The 22,265-nt window shown below is 41.8% G+C and overlaps 1 protein-coding gene across 1 annotated transcript in view; it reads right to left on the reverse strand.

Annotated features, from left to right (window-relative positions):
- Positions 1-22,265, reverse strand: part of ITPK1 (inositol-tetrakisphosphate 1-kinase) — a 127,872-nt gene that overhangs the window by 13,722 nt on the left and 91,885 nt on the right. Inside the window, exons 6-8 of the mRNA XM_054380696.1 lie at positions 7,015-7,113; positions 5,083-5,123; positions 1,376-1,541 (exon numbers count right to left, since the gene is read on the reverse strand). Coding sequence (XP_054236671.1) covers positions 1,376-1,541; positions 5,083-5,123; positions 7,015-7,113 — 306 coding nt within the window. The remainder of the gene's footprint in view (positions 1-1,375; positions 1,542-5,082; positions 5,124-7,014; positions 7,114-22,265) is intronic.

Here is a 22,265-nt window from a genome sequence, read left to right on the forward strand (position 1 = left end):
GCCACGGGGCCACATACAATAAAGACAGCAGTGCTGAGCAAAGCAAGCCCAAATCCGCTTTGCAGGCTGACACTTTTCTTGCTGTTTTCTGCCACCTAGAGCGGCCTTGTACTTTCAGGCCACCAGTTCCCTGAGTGCCTCGCAGCCACCAGATCTGCTTAATCATCAGAGGTCTGCAGCATGGCCCCCTTAAACTCTCCTGATGAGGTTAAGAAAGCCCAATTTTTATCTTCATCTGCCCACTAGACTTATTTTTTATGTGAGCTTCCAGACAACTTTCAAATCTTACACTAGCAGATGAGACATCAGCTAAGGCACTTTCAGCAAAGGTATAGACCAACAGTTCTAACAGTGTATACAAACACAGATTGTGGCCTACTTAATTTGAACAGGACTTAGAGCAGACCTAAATGTAAATACAGGCATAGATACCTGCAGACAAGGACTTTTACTATATAATCCTACTATATGTATACTAACAACATACACATTTGTGTGCAAAATGCAATGGTGAGCATACATGGACATACAAACATCAACAGAAACCATAAAAATAAAGTGACAAAAACCTGGCACTTGTTTATTTGCCTCCTTTAGTTTGATACCTTCTCTCTACCCATCCCCACCTCCTGTATTTGTGCAGTTGCAGAGAGATCATGCTCCCATCCATGCACTGCTAATTCCCTTTGGTTCTGGTGGGGGTCACATAATGCAGTTCTATGGAAAGCAGCTTTTTTTCCATAAAGGAAATATAAGCAATCTTTAATGAAACCCCTTCAAGTGCTGCTTTCTAGTGACACATAGGAGGATTACTGTTCTCACTGATAAATCTGTTCCCCCTTTCCTCCAACACAGATGGTATCTACAAACCATAGGATGCTTCCCGACAAGATTTACAATATTTGATCTCATGCAAACAGAGAGGCTTGTTTAGGGGAGAGCACAAGTGATCTTGAACACACGTACATAATCAAGGTAAAAATAGAGAGAGGAACTTCTAAAACTCTGGAATCCAGGAAATTCTCTCCAAAGCACATTTATAAACAAACTCCGGAACAAATGACACATGAACTTACTGTGAAATGAGAGAACTTATCCCCTTCTCCCCCTTCCCACATGACATAAAACACTGTTTCTAACAGGTAAGACTCAGGTTACCATTGCATAAATATTTACTATATGAATGTCATTCCTATCTATTCCAGAGCAGAGGAGTTATCACTCTTCCTATTGAAATAATACAGAAGAGGAAACACAGTATGCAAGAACCAGCTGCCTTCATTTCAGCAGCCAGTTCAAAGATTATTTTTCTTTTCAGCTGTTTGCTGCCAGTGCTATGAGAACTGACAGTTTCTTTTAAATTGGCACACCACACCTGAAATTCCCGCAGAGAAGTTCTTTAAAGATGGCCTTTTCACCACTGTGTAAGATTCTCCAACCACAAAGACTTTATACAGCACAGCATTGTGATTGATGAAGCTCTGGATGACGCAAGGGGGGCGAACAGCCTTCAGGCCCTCCTGGTTGAAGATGATCGCCATCTGGAAACACACACACAGAGTTGTGACCAAGTCTTTCAACAATTTAATGCTTACCCACCACCTGACCAGCAGTGAGGAGGATATATCTACTGATGGATATGTACTGATCATGTGTGCGTCCTTTCTCATCAGCTAATCCTGTTTTATTGTGTTTCAGTTCACTGGCATGCAACTCTCCAAACACTACTGGTAGCACACCTTTCATTTTCAACCAGTATTTTCTTCTCGGTTCTCTGCAATTTCATTTGCTGCTTTTAGTCGAGAAGCTACTGAAACTGCAGGTACAACAAAAGATGAAAACATTTGGCCAACACAGTGGCAGTAGGGCATGTTGGTAGCCAGGAGAGTATGAATAAGGATTGTTCAAGGCCAGAGAACCTGACAAATGTTTTATCTTCCTTTCCTCTGGACAAAAGTCCCTCTCATTGGTAGGAATGGTTTGGTTAGAGCACTTTCCTTCTCTGAAGAGCCTTGATGAAGTCTTGAGCCTACCACCCACCCTAGTCATTGCAGGATGCCAGAAAAGTTCCTAAGCTCTGAAACGTAAGTTTTTTCTGATGCTTGTTAATATTTTATCACCAGCCTGCTTGAGTCTACTGTTTTACTCAGGATGCGAGACAGTCCAGAGAGGCTAAGAGAATTTCCTCTGGGTCCCACAGAAAAAAGTTGCCCAGTATGGTGTAGATGAGTTATAATGCCTGCTTGCTTTTCCCATGTGCTTCTTGTCAGTTTTTATGCTTTCTGAGATAAACTGTGCCTTTGAGAAGTCAGAGTCACTGGAAGGATGCTTCAAAGAAACTTTACCACTTTGTGCTCTCTCTCTCTCTGGTATCATACATGATCAGCCACTCATCTGATGTATACTGTACTTTCAGACTGAAAGTGTTCCAGTAATAAAAATAGTAAATATAATATATTTTGTGGTTCAAAACCACAGCCATGGTAAACAATGTAGTGATTAAATATTCATAGTTAAAACTCTGAGCATATATTTGTCCTTTTTCTTCCTTGTCTGCTAGATCACATTACTTCACATAATTGTCTGCACACATGCACAATGACTCAGTAGATCAACATTTTCTGAGTTCAAGTCAATGTGTGCATTCAATACGTATTTGCAACTGATATCCTTACTCTGTCTCCATTATGCCAGATGCTATCTATCTGTCAGCACAGGGTGAATTTGTGAGGTAACAACCTGTGCAAGAAACCTACTCCAACTAGCAGAATTGTCCATCAAGATGATGCACAGTAACAACATCACACCTCATTTGTCTCTCACTGGTGGCAAGAAGCACTGCTTTCTTCCTCCTCCTGTGCAGACTATTGGCATTATAATGTCTACAACGTCATACTGGCAAGAACTGTGCTGTTCCTATAGTGTTCTCATCAAATATTAGTTAATTAATAGAAGATGACCAGGTACTTATTATCCTGGAGTTGTGGAAATGGAGAGTTTATCTTCTCAGCACAGAGCTGACCTATGCTACTAGAAACCAAGTGAAATCTCCCTTCTGCAAAGCACTGTGCCAACAGCACCGTGGACTAGCACACAACCCATGTAACTCCCATGGTGTGGCGTTATGCTGGTTTACTGCCATGTCTCATGGGTTTTGGCATGCATGAATACATCTCCAAGAATCTGCTAGCAGGGTGCACTTGTTCTTTGTCATCTAGCACAGACCTGCTGTGTCTGGCAGTAACATGGGAACAATACTTTATATCATAATTTCCAAATAGCATTCCCCCTAATAAATGCAGAGCTCTTCTGAAGGCAAACCAAAACATTTGGCACCACAATTTTTTACTGACCATATCCTTAAGGAATTCAGTCTTAAAACCCATAAAGACTCTCTGCCTTTTCATTCCTGTCTTCTCAACACTTAGAAAAAGTAATTCTGAACGCATTTCGTCAGGTTAGGAGTCTCGGGGATGCCTCATGGCAGCTTTACAAAAGGTCAGTTATGTTCTGACCTGGTGGCAGCCAGAAAGGACAACTTTTAGGCATCTCAAAGAAAAGCAGCTTTCTGGTCAGGCTGTATTCTAGGTCCAGTGTCACCTCTGCAGTAGGAATACCTCTACAGAAAATAAAATTATCAAAAGCCAAAAAAAGAGTCACTAATAGGCAAGAATTTATTGCCTCTAGACCTATGCTCCATCTTTTAGACAGACTGTACTATTAGCAGAGTATTTATTTGTGTCTCCCTTGCCATTATCTACCATAAAATAGCAATTACAAGACAGTTCCTGTCTGATAAAAAAATACGAATTTGCATCACTCCTTAGAACTCAGCAACTCCAAAAGTGACTTTGTAAAGTAACAGACAAGACCTCAAGCTTTTTTCCCAAGGGTCCTCTTCATCAAAAATTCCTGTGATAAAGTATAGCCTACAATCGTATTTTTCCAATTTTTGCTCAGCAAATGGAATTCTGGCAAGAGACCATTGCACATTTGCACTGTATGAACAAAAAGCAAAGAAAGATTCACCAGGGAAACTAACGCCAAGCCTGACTGATACAGGCACTGCATTTCAGGTCATAGTTGCAAGAACTATTGAACAAAAAACAGCCAGGAAGCTGGAGTCTTAAATTCATTAACAATCCAGTTCTCAGGTGTTCTTGGGAATGGTAACAAAAATTAATAGCAAACTAACAGAACTGTCTGTCAGCTTGTAAAGTGATCCACACTCAGGCCTGCGTAAGAAAAACTAATCTTGCTGTATTTTGAAAGGAAGTGCTGTCACTCAAGATTTCAGCTGCAGCCATTATGTTTGTTTAGATTTAGATTTTACTTTCAGGGCCTTCAGCTCTCAGAAACACTGCAGCAACATATTGCACATTTCAGAAGCAGCTGGGAAACCTGGACTGATGATCACTTTTGTTAACAAAGGAAGCCAGGCATCAGGAGAGCCAGCGGTGAGTGCTGCATTCTCAAAACTGAGCTGCGGTAAGCAGGAAGGCAGGAAGCACAAATGGAAAAGAATTAAAACAAGACTCAGCTCATCTAAATTTAGAGGAAGCTAGGCACATAGGGAGTGCACTCCTTCCAGGAATACACAACCATTTTTACTGCAATTGCCTTACGAGAAGGAGGGAAGGCAGAGAGTTCTACCTGACCTGTTCTCCCCACAGCTCCAAGTGTGTTATTACAACTGACTATGCCTGGAAATTATCTCTATTTCCTACTCCCTTCCCCTCAAGGAGAGGAACCAGCCAGTTTATCTGCAGCACATGTACTACATACATGTTTGAAATATGGCAAGGTGGAAATACCACTTAATGTGACAAACCACCAAAGGAGAGGCTAAAGGAGATTCCTTGCAGACGCAGTTCACTGTAGACTACAAATTGCTAGAATAAACTAGAGGATAGAAGCTAGAAATTGCTAGAAACAACTTCTATAAACATAAGGGAGAGGCAGAGGAAGGGATGTTATCTGGGCATAGCCCTCACTCTACTTACTATAGGATCATAATGGACCATTCAAACCACCACAGGGGGACTGGAAGCAGGGGGGTAACACTGCAAAAGTTTAACTCACCTCATGAGAGTTGGTTCCATGGGCCACTCTTGTCTTACAAACTGGGTAAATAAAAAAGAAAAAACAATGCACCACTGAAACAGGGCACACAAACTCTTTATAAATCCTTTCCCATCCACATGTACAAGCACTGGAGTTCACCACTCCAAGGCAATGACTGTACCAGATACCAGTGACAGCCTCTGTTTGAACAGTGTCTTCAAGCACTGCCAAGCTTGGCTCCTCCAAGCCCTACTCTCTCAACTCCTCCATGCAACCAAGGTTCAAGCAAAGGTCATTCATTATTAGGACTGGCCAGAAATGCAAAGCATCATCTAAGAAGCCACCAGCAGTACTGGTATTGCCATCCTGCCTACTTGGAGGGCATCTTCACAAGTATGCAATTTTGCCTGAGGATGGAGCTACTTTACAGGTACCACAAAACACCACTGTCCTGACAGCAAGGGCACTGGAACACAGTGGAATCCAACTTCTTTTCTTACATCACTGTGTTTGGGAAAGAGCACGAACCCAAACTGGCTAAACCAAATTAAGATACAACATATTTTTTTTTTCAGGCAACCATAGAGGGGGGCAAGAAATGTAGAAAGATCCCAGCAGTTCTTCTTTCTCCTTCATATCCCTTATCTGCTCTGTATATCCTCGTTTTTCCCTCCATCCTAAAACCAGTAAGAGGAAAGAAACAACACACTCCTGCTATCATGAAGCCAGAGGAGAGCTGAAGACACTGGGACCCACACAATGACTAGAGTTGATACTACTTATATGCTTAGCAGTGAATATCAGAACTTGCAAGTAGTGAGGGGATGGACAAGATGAGACTTCTTTGGGAGCTGTTAGAAGTATGGAATTGCAAAGCAAGATGACAGGCAGCTATGAAAAGCAAATGACCTGCATTAGAGTCCAAAATAAGCTGGTGACTTGAAATTTTGGATAGTAGGATAGGACACATGCTCTGGAGAGCAGAATGTTTTTAAAAAGGAAAAACTAAGAGAGAAAGGAGACAGAAGCAGCACTCCCACAGTACCACGCAGCACGCTATATTTTCCATGTTATTTTTTAATTTCATCATCATTGTGAGGGGTTGCTTCAGGCTTTCTGAACATACAGGCTATGCTGCTGACTTCTGAGTAGTAGCCAGCCTGTATCGAGAGGACAATGTGCGTGGGTGAGGAAGTGGGGTCTAAGCCATTCAGTGGGCATTATACTACTGCTTCACAATCCAGCTTCTGGAGACCTGCGTCACTTGGGAAAGCAATGGCAGGGAGAGCAAAACATGCTTTTTCCATGTGACTTTACCTCTGAACTCTACAAATGAGGCAAGCACCTAAGGAACAAACACCAACTGATTCTGCTCACTTTATACTGCAATGAATCAAATAAAGGAACAAATTAAAGCACAAGCCCCACAATGAAACTTGCTACAGATCACAGAGAGTTCATAGCAGCTGTTTGAGGCTGTGGGCCCTTGGAGCCTCCTAAACATGATCATTTTTATACTCTTTCTTCTACCCTCTAAGATTATATTTGTAGCCTAGACCACAGAAAGGGAGGGTGGGTGAAAAAAGGAGGCAGTCAGCGAGGCAGTGATTTTCTCAAGAAAAATAACGAATGCACCTGGCAGGAGAAACTTCTTTCACAAGTTCAGGGCAAGAGGCAAACTTTTAGCATTCCCAGGAATGCATGTTTACTGTAGTGAAGTGTTTAAAACAGGGAACATCAACAAAAGGCGAAGTAAAATCTGATAGGAAGAGGTTTTGTTTCACATTCCAAGCAGACTGCTTCACAGCATTTGTTTCAGAAAAGTTTTTAACATCCCTGATACCTTATCAATAAAGCCCACACTCCTACAGTGCTGGCTATGTCTTGCGGGGGTGCATGTGCAATATTTAGAATCTACTAGAAGCATCAAGGAAATGCCCATGTACATACTGAATGGGAATGCCAGTCCATTCTTCTCTATAAGCTGCAAGGTATCTTCTCCACAGGCACTTGTCAGCTCCATAAAGGGTGGTGAACAGATCCTTTCATCTGCAAGACAAAAAAAAGACTCAAATGGAGATGAGGGGTTTAGCTTCTCAGTTACAACATTACTAGCCATCTTCATATTGACTGCTTCTTGATAGTCAGCCTTATTTTAACAGTTGATATTTAAGCACTGGAAAGATTATGAGCCAATTTGAATTTCGGTTTCTGGAAACATTTCAGAAGATGAGAAGTCAAATTTTCAGATACTCTAAATGGAAATACAAAGCCTGTATTTTCACACGCAGCAAAACCAATCACAGTCAGGAATCTGTAGCTGCATGAAACTTAGCAAAAAGACAAGGAATTGAGATCTTAGCTCTTAACATTATGCCTTCAAGTGTAATTCTCTAAAGCGGATGACAAAAAACTTGTGTGGCTGGAGTAGGCAGTCTCACAAAGCTGTCATTACTGTAGGGGCGCTCAGGTGGCAGACTGCAGTGTGGATTTACTCCAGCCAAGGTGGCAGCCTTGTAACACATCCCCAGTCTCTGCTGAGACCTCTCTGCCACAAAAGCAGTGCTCACTTGGTCTGGCAAAGCCAGTCAGAGCGCTGCTGAGACACTGAGGCACTTTATGTAGACTGCTCAACAGATTTTGATTGAAGAGAAAAAACACGAGAAGCATGGTAAAATTTAGCAGAGCAGGTTTCCTCTAGAGTGTTTCTGCTAATATTGTGCTTGTTCACATGGGATTCCAGGAAGGCTGGAGTCAAAATCCAGCCCTTTTAGTGACTCATTTTGAACTGCTCTAGGATTCACATCCTATTCACTGTAGGGAAACCTTGATTGCCTAGAAATGCAGTGAGTAGTGCTCAAAGTACTGGAGCATTAATCTCCACTGCTCAAAAGGGCTGAGTTGCAAATTCAACTGCAAAAAGAATCTTGGCCTCAGTCACAGCTCTGGGACAAGTCAGTGGGCCCAGAGACTTCCAGATAGAAGCTGTGAGAACACGGACAAAGTCAAGCAAGAATATCATCCAAGCAAGAGCAACTATCAAACTTAACTCCTCACTGAGAACAGTCTTATACAGTACTGTCTCCATGGTGTGGAGCTGTGGCCAGGTTAACTTTGTTGTAAGTCAAGTTAGCTGTGCAGTACTGAACCACAATTCAGAATGGGTCTGCCACAATTCACTTCTAAGACTTATTTTAAAAGAAACAGTGTGACATCTTTCTCCAGGAAGCAACTGGAGACCAGCACAAATGACAGGAGCAACTGTGTCTGGCTAACTCAAATCACCGATCTGTAACAACCAGTAACTTGTCTTGAAAATAAATAAAACATGACTATTATTACCATCCACATCTATCATAGTGAGGGCAGAGAACACAACAGGTGGAGGCTATGCTGTGCAGATGGTGCAGAAACTGTAAAGTTACATTTAAATTAAATCCCTAGCAAAACCAACTATATACTCTCAGAGAGCTGTGCATCCAGAAACCACTTTATAAGCATTGTTTAGGCTAATATTTTCACTTCATTATATGTCATTAGTATACTGCATATACTTCATTATAAGTATACATGTTCCCTAACACAGAAGAGAAAATCGCATAACTGAAGAGAGAGGCACAACTCTACATTTTGGTATAGATATCTCAGTATGTGCTTCAGTGATCTGAAAATATCAGATAACTTTGGCCAATAGCAATACTGTTGTAACAAAAATTTTACTGCAAAAACAAAACACTATTTTCATACATTCCAAAAGGAGCAGAAAGATTGATGCTTTGAGGTCAGCCTCTACAAAGCTAAACAAAACTTCCCAGACTTCAAAGCTTTCAGTTTGCTGCTACAAAAACAGAAAGTGATGTCCAAAAGTGACAGGTACTGTAATATTTACAAGTCTTTGCCAGAGTGAAAGTTCCTTAGTTGGATTTAAGGAATCGGATTTAGTTTACAGATACTTGGGAACAACTTTGGCTTGGCAGCTATCCTACCCAGGCTTAAGGCTCACAATTAACTCTGCTTTCAGAGTGCAGATGCAGAATGATGTATGGTTCCATCTCACGTCCCTCTGTTTCTCTCCCATGCAAACAGGAACAGGAGACAAGAGGATTCAGGCTTTCTGATAATTACATGACGCTTGCATGGGGAGATGAAGGAAGAGGCAAACAGTAATTCTTTAACTTTGTATTTAGAAAAGACCACCTGGATCAACAAAAGGCAGCAGAGAAGGCTCTTGGCATCTCAAAATGCTCCTGCTGACTTTGCACAACACTGGCCTTTTCCTCACCAAGAAGGTAATTCCAGCCCAGTGAAGCCTCTACACAGACCATTAATTCACAACCAGACCTAAAGACAAACAAATCCTCACTCAACACCACATTTCAGTATAGCCTAGACCTAGAAAGCTGCTGCTCTGATCACACACACTGCAATTTTGAAGGTAGCTGTAGGTTTAGAAAAAGTCCTTCAGCTGCCAGTGATGATTCTCTCTGGTGGCAAATGCATGCTGAAGCTTTCCTTCCATCACCAAGCTACCACCAGAGTGACAGCAGTCTCAGCACACCTTTTCTGCACTGAGGTCCAGGACAGACCTAACTCAGTGGCTGTGGTTTGGTATAGCATGGAACCACACCATACAACCCACAAAGTGCAAACAGACATTCACTGGTACATTGAACACTCCACTCTCCTCCTCCAGAGGTAAGCTGCTTTAGTATGATCTTAGTGAGCTGCAATCAGGTGCTGGATCCTTGGCCACTGTCACTGCTTCTTCACACAAACTGGTAACAACCAGTTCCCATGGAAAATCATTGCCAAAATGGAAAACAACAAATACACAAACAAATAAACTTAGCAGTCTAGAGGTGAGGATCACTTGAACTTAAGCAGAAACTTCGTTACTTTCAGGGTGACAGAGCACTGGAACAGCCTGGATGCCATTCTGTGCAACCTGCTCTAGTTGAAACTCTTCTGGCAGGGGGGCTGGACTAGATGATCTCCAGAGATCACTTCCAACCCCTGTCGTTCTGTGCTTGTGTGCCTTCTTCTCTGGAGACTTTCAAAACCCACCTGGATGCACTCCTGTGCAACCTGGTCTAAGCCAACCTGTGTTAGCAGGGGTGTTGGACTAGATGATCTCCAGATATCCCTTCCAACCCCTATCGTTCTATGAGTGACATGAGTCTGGCCCCACTGCTGACACTTCCCATTGACATGACAGCCTAACCATCCAGTCTAAAACCACACAATATTCTCTACACTAGAGAGCCTTAGGGTGGATGAAGCACTTTTGTAGAAGCAGCCATTACTATTAGTGTGAGGCTCCAGCCATGGCACATCCCACCCCAAGCTGCATTAGCTGTGCACTGCTACCAAGTGACTTTGTGTTTGTCTGAAGACACAGAGCTGATACAAGCCAGAACCTGTGCAAGGAGCTGACACTGTTGCTCTCCTACCATCAGCTCTGAGCAACGCATTGGGGTGCTGCTGACTGAAGAGACTTTGTCTAAAACAGCAGGTTTGGAAAAGACTCTGCCCATTCTTCCACCCTTGGCTACAAACTAGTGCCCTTCGTTCCCAAGCAATTATTACAAAAGCAATTTCTATGCTTTCAACTTTGGATCTGAAACCAAACCTCAGGCTTTTCCTCCCTGTCTTTCGGTACACAATAAGCAGATAACCATAGCTACTAAACCTATCTTCATGCAGCCTTTATTGAACTGGAGGAAACAGCAGGAAAAACCTCCCCATTAGTGAAAGGATTGTTGTGATGTAAGAGACTGCACATTTTTATAGGGCATACTTTGAGAGTGGTAGTTCTTCTAAATGCCTGGTGGTCTCTCAAGAAATGTGCCTTTGAAATGTAGCCAGGACTCCAGGTGGAACATGTCAAGTGCAGAGCTGCCAAATTTAAGAGCAAGAAGGTATGACTCTTCAGATCAAGAGAGGGTTCAGGTCTCACTTCAGACAAGTATGAGAGGTATCAGTAGGGTTTTTTTGTTGTTAGAATCAACACATCTTAATTAAATTTTGAAGTAAAAACGCTGTCCCTGTGTTCCTCCCTTGACTTTGTCCTAACTTTCATTGTATGCTTTGGCACTAACTTTGTGGTGTCTGCTTTCCGTATTTTCCTTAAATTATTATCCCTTTTCTTTCAGATTACATGACCTCGTAGGGAGCTGCCTCTCTCCTCTTTTTTACTTTCTGCACTTTTTCTCACCCCATCCCCATTTCTACTACATACTGGTCTTTTTGTTCAACCTTCATTTCTGTTCTTCCACTGCTACCTACACTTTATCTGCCCATCACCTCTGAATGGAGATCACGACTGGGATCATGTTCATTGCCCAAGCACATGCAGCATTTGCAGTGGGAATTCTCAAGACAGCAGGGAAACTGGCTCTAACAAAACAGGTTGTGGTTGTGAGTAGCAAGCAGCAACTGTTCCCCTCTGCACAGCGTCAGTGGCGTCAGCTCTGGCGTGTCCTGCTCTGTCAGAGCACTGCTCCACTGCCATGGAACAACACCACCATTATGAAGGCAGAAAACATGACTGGTGAAGGCCAGTTTACAGGACAAGTAATACAGTGAGCAGCAAGAGAGGTGAAAGAGCAGTCAAACCAGTGTGTTGGTGTCAAGGAGGGAATATTCCAGATAAGTTTAACAACACTCACAGAAGCAATGGAATGTGAAGACCGGGAAGATGCAGACTAAACAGTGGCCAGGGAAAAACAGTTTTCTGGCAGTGAGAATTGGTGGAAATATCTTTATGCCTTTGCTTCAGTAAGACATGTTGAAAAGTGCGTCTCTACCCAGGGCCCAAGCACCAACGGTGGCCTGTAGACAGACTGCCAAACAGTTACAGAATACCCAAACCGTCGAAAGGCAGAGGCACAGGAAACCCAACACTGAACACACACACACACACACACACACACACACACACACACACACACACACACTCTCACCATTCAGCAGGTAGGCAAAATTGAACAAAAAAAGAAGAGTAATACATAGCTGTTCCCAGTTGAACCAAATCTTATGTGATAGTAAATGGAAACCAATGCGGGGCTGTACAAGACAATCAATATCTGGCTATGGATCACTGGGGGCGAAAAAATAAACCATAAGAGCAGAAGAAACATAAAATAGTTTCCTATTCAGATTTCTTTCAACCTTATGACTCTTGAAGGGTAAGATGGCAAAAAATGAATTGCAGATCCAATGTTCTGCATTCATAGATCAACAAACTGCATTTCCTTGTCCTCAGAAAAGAAGTTTTAAAAGAGAGTTCATGGTCATCTGTGAGACAGCCTAAAACTTGTGGTCAGGGAAAAAAAAAAAAAAAAAGCCATGAGGATGCCACTGCTTATTAAAGTTCAGGTTTACAGTCTCAGTATGTTTCCCTACCTCATAATTCACTATTTTTCACTACCTAATCCATAAATTGGGAAGCAGACAGGCCAAAACCAAGTATTTATTCTCAGCTCTACCAATCTCTTGACACAAGACCATGACCCAATCACCAAACACATCCTATCTCTGAGGTGCCATTTGCAAAGTGGGGAGAAAGTTTTGCTACTTTATGAAGCTTGTTTAAGGAGTTTCAGGGAAAAGACTTTTTGATGCTACTGGGGTCATTACAACAGCTGTTTGAAGCTTCAGTGAAGGTAAGAATATTACCAGAAAAACATAAACCAAAAGGTGTTTATTCAAGAATATCCTATCTTCTGAGCAGCCTCAGTATTGTCTCATTAGCAGCATCTTCTCTGTTTACACAAAGAAGATAGCAGAAGTACCAAATGAGGGGGGCATGCTGAGGAGAAGGGAAGTGCAGTAATTTCTGAAACAGGTAGAGGGAGGACAGTTTGTTGAAGGAGCACAGAAGGAGGCCTGGAATCCTCCAGGTGTGCAACAAACGTGGCCCAAAGCACACAGTTGTGTGATCCCCTAATTATGTGTAGCAATTTCAAATGGAGCAGAGCTTGTACCCAAGTTGCTCTCTGTGGCTGGAAAGGCTGTCAGGATTATTCCTGAAGAAACAGGGTGTATGACCTCCGTATTGTACAACGCTCTATGCAAAGAAATGACGAAGCTGCTCCTGAAAAGTGCTGGTCTCTGCTGTAAACACTCTTAAGATAAGGAGAAAAACATCCGTGACAAAATCAGGACTGGCTCAGGTCAGTCATTGTCCAATGCTCACAGAGCCAATGTTAAGCCTTACGTCTGCTGAAAGATTTACAGCAGGCTGTATCAAACTCTAAACTTCCTACTTTGTTGAAAAAAGGCACTCTTTAATAGATTTGTTGGCTGTGTGATCTGAAGACACTTAAGCCTCTTTAAAAACAAATATATTTTCAGTAAACTGTGCTTCACTGCACCTTCCACAAGCTTGCACTGAGACACTCTGCTCCTGGGGGGATAGAGAGGATGTACTGCCAGGGCAACATCTTTTTCACCTAATACCATCAGGGGAGGAAATCTGAACTTCCAGCTCACCCCTCCACTTAAGTTAATTTTCAACCAAAAATACAACCAACCACGCAAAGACGCTGGCAGGCAGTTGTGTTTGGTTGAGGTTTTTTGTTGTTGCGTATTTTCTCCTTTTTTTTTTAGCATGCAGCTGAATCTTATCTTGAACATATCTTACTTTAAACCATTGCATGACTGGTATTTTTTTTTGCCCTTCAGAATCCCTCTAAGTATTGTAAACTCATCATAGCTTTGGATTGTCACTTCTGCTAAGGTAAAAAGTTGGTACATCAATGAGTCACCCAAGCTAGGCTAATCCAGCTGCCAGTCTCTATCACCTGCAAGAACCCCTTCCTTAATCCTTCCTCTAGTAGATAATTTTTCAGTTGAAACCTCATAAAAACTTTATTCATAAACCCCACAAGCTTACAGTGTTCAATCAGGTTTATTTTCGCACTTCTGAGCTGTATTAAAAAAATACTGTCAATTTCCCTTGCCCTCAGACGAGAAATACTGGCAGAACACATTTAGTTCAAATCTATGTTGACCTGTACTCATCTCTAAAAAAATGAACCCATACTTGAGTACCTGTATATTTGTATCTTACTCTCAAATCTGTGGTGCAGGGAAATTCCAGTTGCGATAAAGCAGTTGTATTTGGGGAGCATTTGGCAGCTCATTCCAAAGACACAAGAGGGCAGAGCAGACTCAGCGTTAAGGGCATGATTTTAACCTTACCCTAGCTTGACATAAGGAATTGTGCACTGAATATGTATGTTAAAAGGAGTATCTGCAGAGCAACAGTCTTCACTTCTAATAAAGTAGTGATTTTGAAGCATCTGGGCAGTGAGTGAGGAAATCTCATACTGAATATAAGTAAGTAATTATTAATTAAATTAAAAAGTAATTAAAAAAAATTCCAGTTACATTTCCCCTGCCATTTCCATGCCATTTAGGAGTGCTAATTACAAGTTTTTAACACGATGAAGAGAAATTATAAAAGATAAAGAAGAAATAAAGACAAAAGTCCAAGTAAAGCCAGCCTGATGAAGTTTTTACCCCCAGTTGAACTCTTCTTCAGAGACAACCGTTTCACAACGCTATGGTCTTTACCTTTTAGATCTAGACATTCATCTCATGCTCACTTTCCTCAGTGAGCAGGATGCTCCTTTCTGATTCTCAAGGAAGGAATTCATCCCATCTCTTGGTTGCTCAGGCTGAAAAAGGCAGGTTTTGCAAACAAGCACTCAGCTTACTCATGGTGATGGAACTTCCCAGAAAATTGGCAGTAGAGGAATACAACTACAGACATGCCTTCAGTTAAAACAGGCCTGTTTTGGAACATGTTCATTGACTGGTAAAGCAAGCTCATGGAAAGGTAATAAGAGGTGAAAGATTATCTCATTCAAGACACAGAGTAAAGGCTGGGAGATGTGTGCTCATCATCAAACAGCCTCATTTTTCAGTAAATAAGAGGAGTTACTCACCACCTAGCAAATATAAGGGACAGGAAGATTTTTAGCTGAATTTAAAAAAACCAAGCACAACTCTTCTCCAGTATCCCACAGTCATTTAAACACATGAGCTCAGGTGTTTGAAAAATGCAGTATTTTGTCTAGGTACACAAAAGCTAAAGCCTACTTCCTGCATTTTGACTGGATTATCCAAAAGACTATACTATCTACTAACTTCACTTCATCCTCTTTCACTGTTTTTCAGTAGCATCACATGCCAAGGCTCTTAAGGAGGCACTCTTGGTACACCCAATCACAGAAAAGGAAGGCATATGAAGCAACTTTCCATAAGGAAATAAACCTTCTGGTGCTTCTTACACTCTGCATGAACAAGAATGTTAGGCAAAACTCTCTGATGAGTAATGACAAAAGGTGTAGAAAACCTGCTAGAACAGCTTTTGTTGAAAAGGGAACTATTTTTTAGAGTACTGAAGCTGTACCAAAACCTGGGGAATCATTTTACAGGCTGAAGTGTTTCCAACATTACAAAAAGAATGAAAGCCGCTTTCTTCATCACAGAACAAAATGAAAGGGATTGTTTGGGAAGCTGAAAGAAGATTTTATCTTCCTTTTTACCCCAGTAATGTTCTACTAAAACCCTGGCACTGAAAGTATTAACATCTGTTAAACTCCAAAGGCATTTCCAGAAGAGAGAGATCTGCTTTGTGTATTGACTCAATATGAAAATGCAAACTTCAGGTGAATACCAGAACCTTGATTAAAACCAACTCAGCCATCTCTAAACAGTAATTTATATCTGCTGTTTCATATGTTAGATAAAGGAATGACAAAATTGCTATTCTGAAGCAAGAGAAGTCTGTGACTTCAGTACTCTTACCAACATGGGCTGCTCTAGCACACATAAGGAGAACCAAGTTCAGTGTCTCAGAACCAAGAGCCAGTGTCCAAATACAACTCCCTCCTCTGAAATATAAAAGGTATCTAATGGTCCAAACACAGCTTTCCCTCTCCCAAATACTGATCTAAGAAACTACTTAAGACTAGGACAAAACAATTCCAAACTAAATTCCCATCTGCAAACTACACATCTTCAGGACTGGTGCCAGCAGTACGCTGGTTTGCATCACCCTGGCCTAGGTACCATAGAATTATTTAGGTTGGAAAAGCCCTTTAAGAGCGAGTCCATCCATTAGCCTAGCACTGCCAAGAAGTGGGTGAGAGCAACAGACAGTGGCCTGCACTTCCCTGTATAAACACATACAGCTTGAAAATGGCTAAGGAGCACCAGGTTTGCTGCAAATTTATTGTTATACACTATGTATTAACAGCTTGAAGGAAAGGTGTGAGGCACAGGAAGAATTCACAGCAGATCACCAGTTTGCTCTACAAAGCAGGATGTTAATTATACCCAGGAATCTAAGGTAAGCCTTGAAGGCCCAATACTGAGCTCCCTACTGATTTTAATCACACATATCTCTCCTCGCTCATGTGAGTTACTTCCTCCCTTTGAAGAACCAGTCCTTCTGTCTTACACTGAGTATGTTGTCTAATAAAAAAGACAAACACCAGTGAGTATATTTATGGCACAGGACATGATGATGGACATGACACAGGCAGCTATTTCTTGCCCATGAGAATTCATTTGCTGACATTAGAGTACCCAGAAGAGTAGAGTCCACTGAAGCTCTTTATAACTCTAATCTAAGAGGGTTGATGGACCTTAACCAGATCAGTTTAATGAGCTTTTGGAAGCTAAATCCAGGGAGAGACTACACAATACATGTCCCACGCTTTCTGTAAATACCGTTTCCAATCTATAAGTGCTGGGTCAGAGGCAAAGCAGCAGTCCACAAGGAGTGGAAAGAGTGACAAAACTCCCTTTGAGGTAGGGAGGCATCTCACGGTCATGCCAGAAGGGGCTCTTACAGTATCCACTAATTTGCAGATCAAGCCTCTATATTACAGCAAGACCCCTGCAGCAGCTGTACCCCAGCTCAAGCCAGGTAGGAACAGCATTTTTTGCTCCTGTTCCAGACCACGCAACCAATGACAGAGAAAACATGAACAACTACCTGCCTTTTATACTTTACCATGTTCACATGTATATGATCATAAAGTCAAATGCAAGAGATCATAGACAGATCTGTAAAACACAAAAAGACTTTGAGATAACACCGACTAATAAGGCATACCACTGCTGCTAGACCGGTGAGCAAGGCTGACAGCAAGCCCTGAGGCTTAGCATCTCCAGTCACCTATGTTGTCATTCCACTTCTATGCTGAGAGGTCAAGAGAATTTTCCATAGACTTAACAACCATTGGATTCATTTGAGTTTCATTATGCAAAGCAGCTTCCCAGAACACAACTATACAAGAGTAATGCATTTTTGCTGCAGTTTACTGGTACTTCAATAACAACTGTTTAACCTGAAACAAATGTATGTTTAAACAAGGCTAGAGAAACCAAAGAGTCTTAAATATCAACTCAACAACACATGCAAACGGCCAGTGGTCCCAAGTTTACAAGCAACACATGGGGATCAAGAAGGTAATGCCCTGCCTTAACACAGGCTTTGCACAGGTTAGCAAACTTCTCCAATACATGGGGTACTTTTACCTTCTACATACTCATTATTCAGTCCTTGTACCTTGGGGGCTGGAAGGAACACCACCAAATGAACAGGCTTTTTAATTAAGAAACATTTTGCATTTTCAAATTAAGATCTTAAAGATGACTTGCACACAATCCTGAGACACTTAGGAAAAAATGTAACTGTGAAACACTACTCTTGCTTTGAAGGATTCTGCTCTGTACTTCCTTGTGATGGCTTAACCAGAATACAGGGCACCAACCAAGGCTGCTGCCCACTCCCAGGACTGGTGTGATTTGATGATTAGTTGACATTGGAGTGGATAGGGCCCACTCCAAAACCAATGAGAAATAAAAATCTCTGAGAAAAATGAGCTACATGTATTTTAAACATTAGGAAGAAAAAAAAAAAAACAAACAAAGACCCATCTATGTGGGAAAGCTTTGTTAGTGTACGTTCTTCTGTTATGTTAGTATGACTAGAGCAACGGAATGCACACACACCACTTTGTTTACATTGGCTTAGTTTCTTCTTTTAAAAAGTCTTCAGATAGCTGACTTTTTTTTTTCCTAAACAATTGAAAAACACTCTGGGTAGATATTGAAGGGAACAGCATTCCCACACCAAATCCCAGATGATCAAAACACTGTGTAAGACCTGTGAGAAGCTCTCGGGAGGCAAGGGCCAGCAGTCCTTACCCGCTATGTCAGAGCCTTGTTGTTTGAGGGAGCTGACACTACTTCCAGGCTGCTGACATGTTGCAAAGATGAAATCCTGTACACCAGGACTCTGGCTGGCACCATGAAGGAAAGGTGGTGGCCACTGAATTGGAAGGGGCATGTATCCAAGCTTGGTATTTCTGTGGATATCATCTGCCAAGATGCCAGCCCTCTAGAGTATCCACCTAAAAATGTTTTCTCTTTCTATTTTCTCTTACACTGTGAGGGTGGCTATTTGGCATCATCTTTGGTGGAATCAATGTCTGAGTCCCTGGTTTAATACTGAGCATGACAGGCAGCTAGCAGCAGCCAGTAGATTCTTACTCCTTGAAAACCTCAATACCTCAAAATAGCAAGTTCAGCATTTGATTCCCTCCAGTAACACTTGGGCAGGAGAGAGATAGCAATAAAAAGGCAGCAGGGAGAAGGACAAGTCCACCAAGAGCCAGGTGTCCTGTGACAGCAGCATCCTGAGTGTGTCTGTGAACTCCCAGAAGACATGTACCAACAGGTAACTGTGACAGAAGGCAAAATTCATCTCACTTAACTCCAGCCAACTTGTCTATTTGAGCTGCCCGTGTAGTGGTCTGGTCAGTGAAAACAGGCACATATGGATGTTGATTTACCTTATACATTCAATAATTTAAGATGAATCACTCTGGATGTACCTGTCTCTGCCCACTGATTGCAGAGAAATGTAGACTCCCAGTACTGAACATACACGCAGTTTTAGCTAGTGTCATGAGTAATTAACTGCCCTTTGCTGCCAGACAATTACCTTCCCATGAACTGCTGCTTTAAGCAATCTTCCTGTTTTCCTGAAATGTGCATTCCTGTCTTGCAGGGAACAATGCTGACCTGTATGGTCTGAATACACAAAGAAATACATCTAATTTTCTGGCTGCAGATACTACATTGACTCTCAATTCATGAACGACCTCCTCTCAAAGAAGTATGACAGCATGAGTGGAGGAGATGTCCACATGTAGAAGTTCCCTGAAAAACAACAGAGAATTTGTGGCTGATTTCCTCAGTTTATATCTAGCAACCCTGGCAAGAACAAATAGTCTCCTGAATCACATTCTCCACTTAGGCAAAGATCAGCTTCTAATAGTACAATTTTTCTTGTCCTAGTCCACCTAACTGTAGGTGTATCTTTTGTTTTGTCTTGGACTCCTCAGCATAGGCTTGCTGCTGCTTATTCAATCTTTTGCTTGTAACAACTTATTAGCCCTAGATTACAAATCCTGCTCTTGCCTAACTGTTTGGATTCATACAGTGAGGAGAACAATTTTTTTTCCAGATCTCCTTGTATTGCACTAGGCTGGATGAGTTGCACTGGCTTCTGCAAGTAGTTCCCATCTGCTGACTTAAGGACCAAATGTACTGAGGTAGACTACATTTTTTCATGCCCCCTCAGCCCCCGCCCCTCCTTGGTTTATCCATTTAAGACTTGCTATAACAGCTACCTCTTGCCTAAAAGCAATTAAGGTTTGTGGAAAGTGCTTCTCTAAAAATTAAAACATTCTAAAAATTGCTGTACTTTCTACTTACAATGGCCACTTCATTTATGTTTTATTTATCCCCTTACTTTTATGAATGCAGCAAAACACTGACTGTCTAGGCCTTCTCATCTTGTGGGTTCTTTAGTTAAAGGACTGCTTTGTCACCACCCTGACCTTCCCCTTTCCACCTATGTTGCCATCTTGCAAAAGCTTCTCAAGAACAAACTCCATCTGTAACAATTCTAAAAGCAGGTCCTTCCTCAAGACCCCCCTTTGGCAAAACTTAAGCTTATACATTTGCTTTTTTTTCCTCTCCCTGGGTGACTGAATCCTTTTTACATCTCTCCTGCAGTAAATGTCTTACATTTTTCTTACTTACATTCTCAGTGAAGCATAGATGAAAAAGCCAAGCAATAGCTGAAGAGGAAGAAGCCTCAAGTATCATAAAAGAAATGAAGAAAACTGAGCTACAGCATAGCTACAGACTGAATGACTGAGACAACGGGCATTGAGCATGGGCAGGGAGCTGCATAGGAAGCCCTTCATGGTCAACTGCCCACAATTCCTAAGGTGCACTTCACCTACACCAAGCAATGCAAGGGACCCAGACTCCTAGAAGATTGTATCATATTCACCCCTTGGCTACTCAACACCAAGAAGCCTGTGAGCCCAATCAGCTTCTAATGAAATAAAAAGGATTTCACCTTTCACAACAGCCAGTGACCAGATGCATGGCATTGACTGAGAGATGGACCCTCTGGAAGATGTCTTGAGCCACACAGACACAACTATTTAGAAAACACCACCGTACTTTGCAGCTTAGAGTATATGATACATGAAGACGAAAGTTCCCCATCTGTTCAGTGTAAATTCTCAGTTTTCACCACATGCTTTCTCAAAGGAAAAGGAACATCCTACATTTTCAGGAAAAGCACTTGTTTGAGAAGTAAATAGTGGCAAAGATGTAGAGTACCTCATTTACACCCACTGACTATTTTCTAACCCACTTTTTCCAACAACACTGCAAAGGTATGTTGAACTCCTATGCTCTACATGTGATACACTGCCTCCAAAGAACAACTCAGAGGTTGCTAACAGCATAAGTAAAATTGCAGGCTAAACCCTATTCTTAAAATCATGTTGTAATCAAAGAAGAATTAAAGACTACCCAGCCAGAAGAATGCTGGGCTTATAGCATACCAGTTGCAGGATCTGAACTCTGCTGTGTAGGTGGATTAGAAAGTTATGGAAAGCTAAATTCTTGGCTAATTTTCAAGAAGAGAAACACTGCAAAGCTTAAGAAGCTAGACAGCTCTCAGCATGACCCATCATGGTTTGTATAAAATATCTTTGATTTAGAAGACATGCTATTTCCTTTCTGTCTGATCTATTTAATGACCTTTTTCCAGGCTTTGGGAATCTGGGTACTCATTTACTGTTTGACAGACTGAAAACGTTGTATGAAAGTCAGGGTGACAGAAGATATTCAAAGACACAGCATTTCCAAAACAAGGAAGGTGTCTGCATGCCTGGGAAAGCTACATACTTCAAGGGCAGTTAGTAGATTTCTGAGACATGCAGTCATGTCTTTCAGTCAAAACTTTACTAATCTGCTTCCTAGTAGATGAAAACAATTATCTTGCATTTGCAATTATTAGCAAAACTACCACAGAGTAAATACCAAGATGAAACTTTTCTACTAGCTAAAATACAGAGCAAAGAATGCTCATAGAAAATACTTGTGGCTCATGTCACTGATGTACATTTCATTTACACAAACCGTTTCAAATACACCATTCCACCTGCATCAAGGATTCTTCCAGTCTCCCTGGGGTATCCAATGGGGGTTTCATTTTACTGCCAGGAAGATGAAGCAGACCTTCAGTGAACCGACCAAAGCAACGACGGGTGTCAGCAGTTGGCTCTGGCCCAGAGTGTACCAGTTCTCCCACACCTTCATTGAGCATTCCACATTTGGAGATCTTTCCTTTTTTACAAAGGCAACACTTGTCACTACTCCATTTTACAGACAGTGGAAACATCAGACAAAACCCTAGAAGGATTCCTCAAGAGACAGCCTGCAGACAGGCAGGAAAGACCTGATCTTCTGTGCCTGACTGCACCTGAGCCAAGAATTTTCCAGTTCCTGGGTCTGTCCTGAGCCATCAGCCTCTTGCAATGCAACTGCTGAACGATGTTTGTTGAGAAAGGGAACAAATATTGAAGTAAAACAGTGCAGTGGAAAAGTTTATACGTTTACAACCAGCACAGAGAGTACCAAGCATTTTAGTTTATTCCAGCAACGCAGAATATGATCCTAAATAACATCAGGATTTGCAAAGATACGTAGACATCCCTTCTCTGCAAATGTTCCAGGCCAGGCTGGACGATGCTTTGAGCAACCTGATCTAGTAGAAGGTATCCCTGCCCATGACAGGAAGGTAC

The sequence above is a fragment of the Indicator indicator genome, chromosome 4, assembly GCF_027791375.1.
Source record: "Indicator indicator isolate 239-I01 chromosome 4, UM_Iind_1.1, whole genome shotgun sequence".
Taxonomy (NCBI): domain Eukaryota; kingdom Metazoa; phylum Chordata; class Aves; order Piciformes; family Indicatoridae; genus Indicator; species Indicator indicator.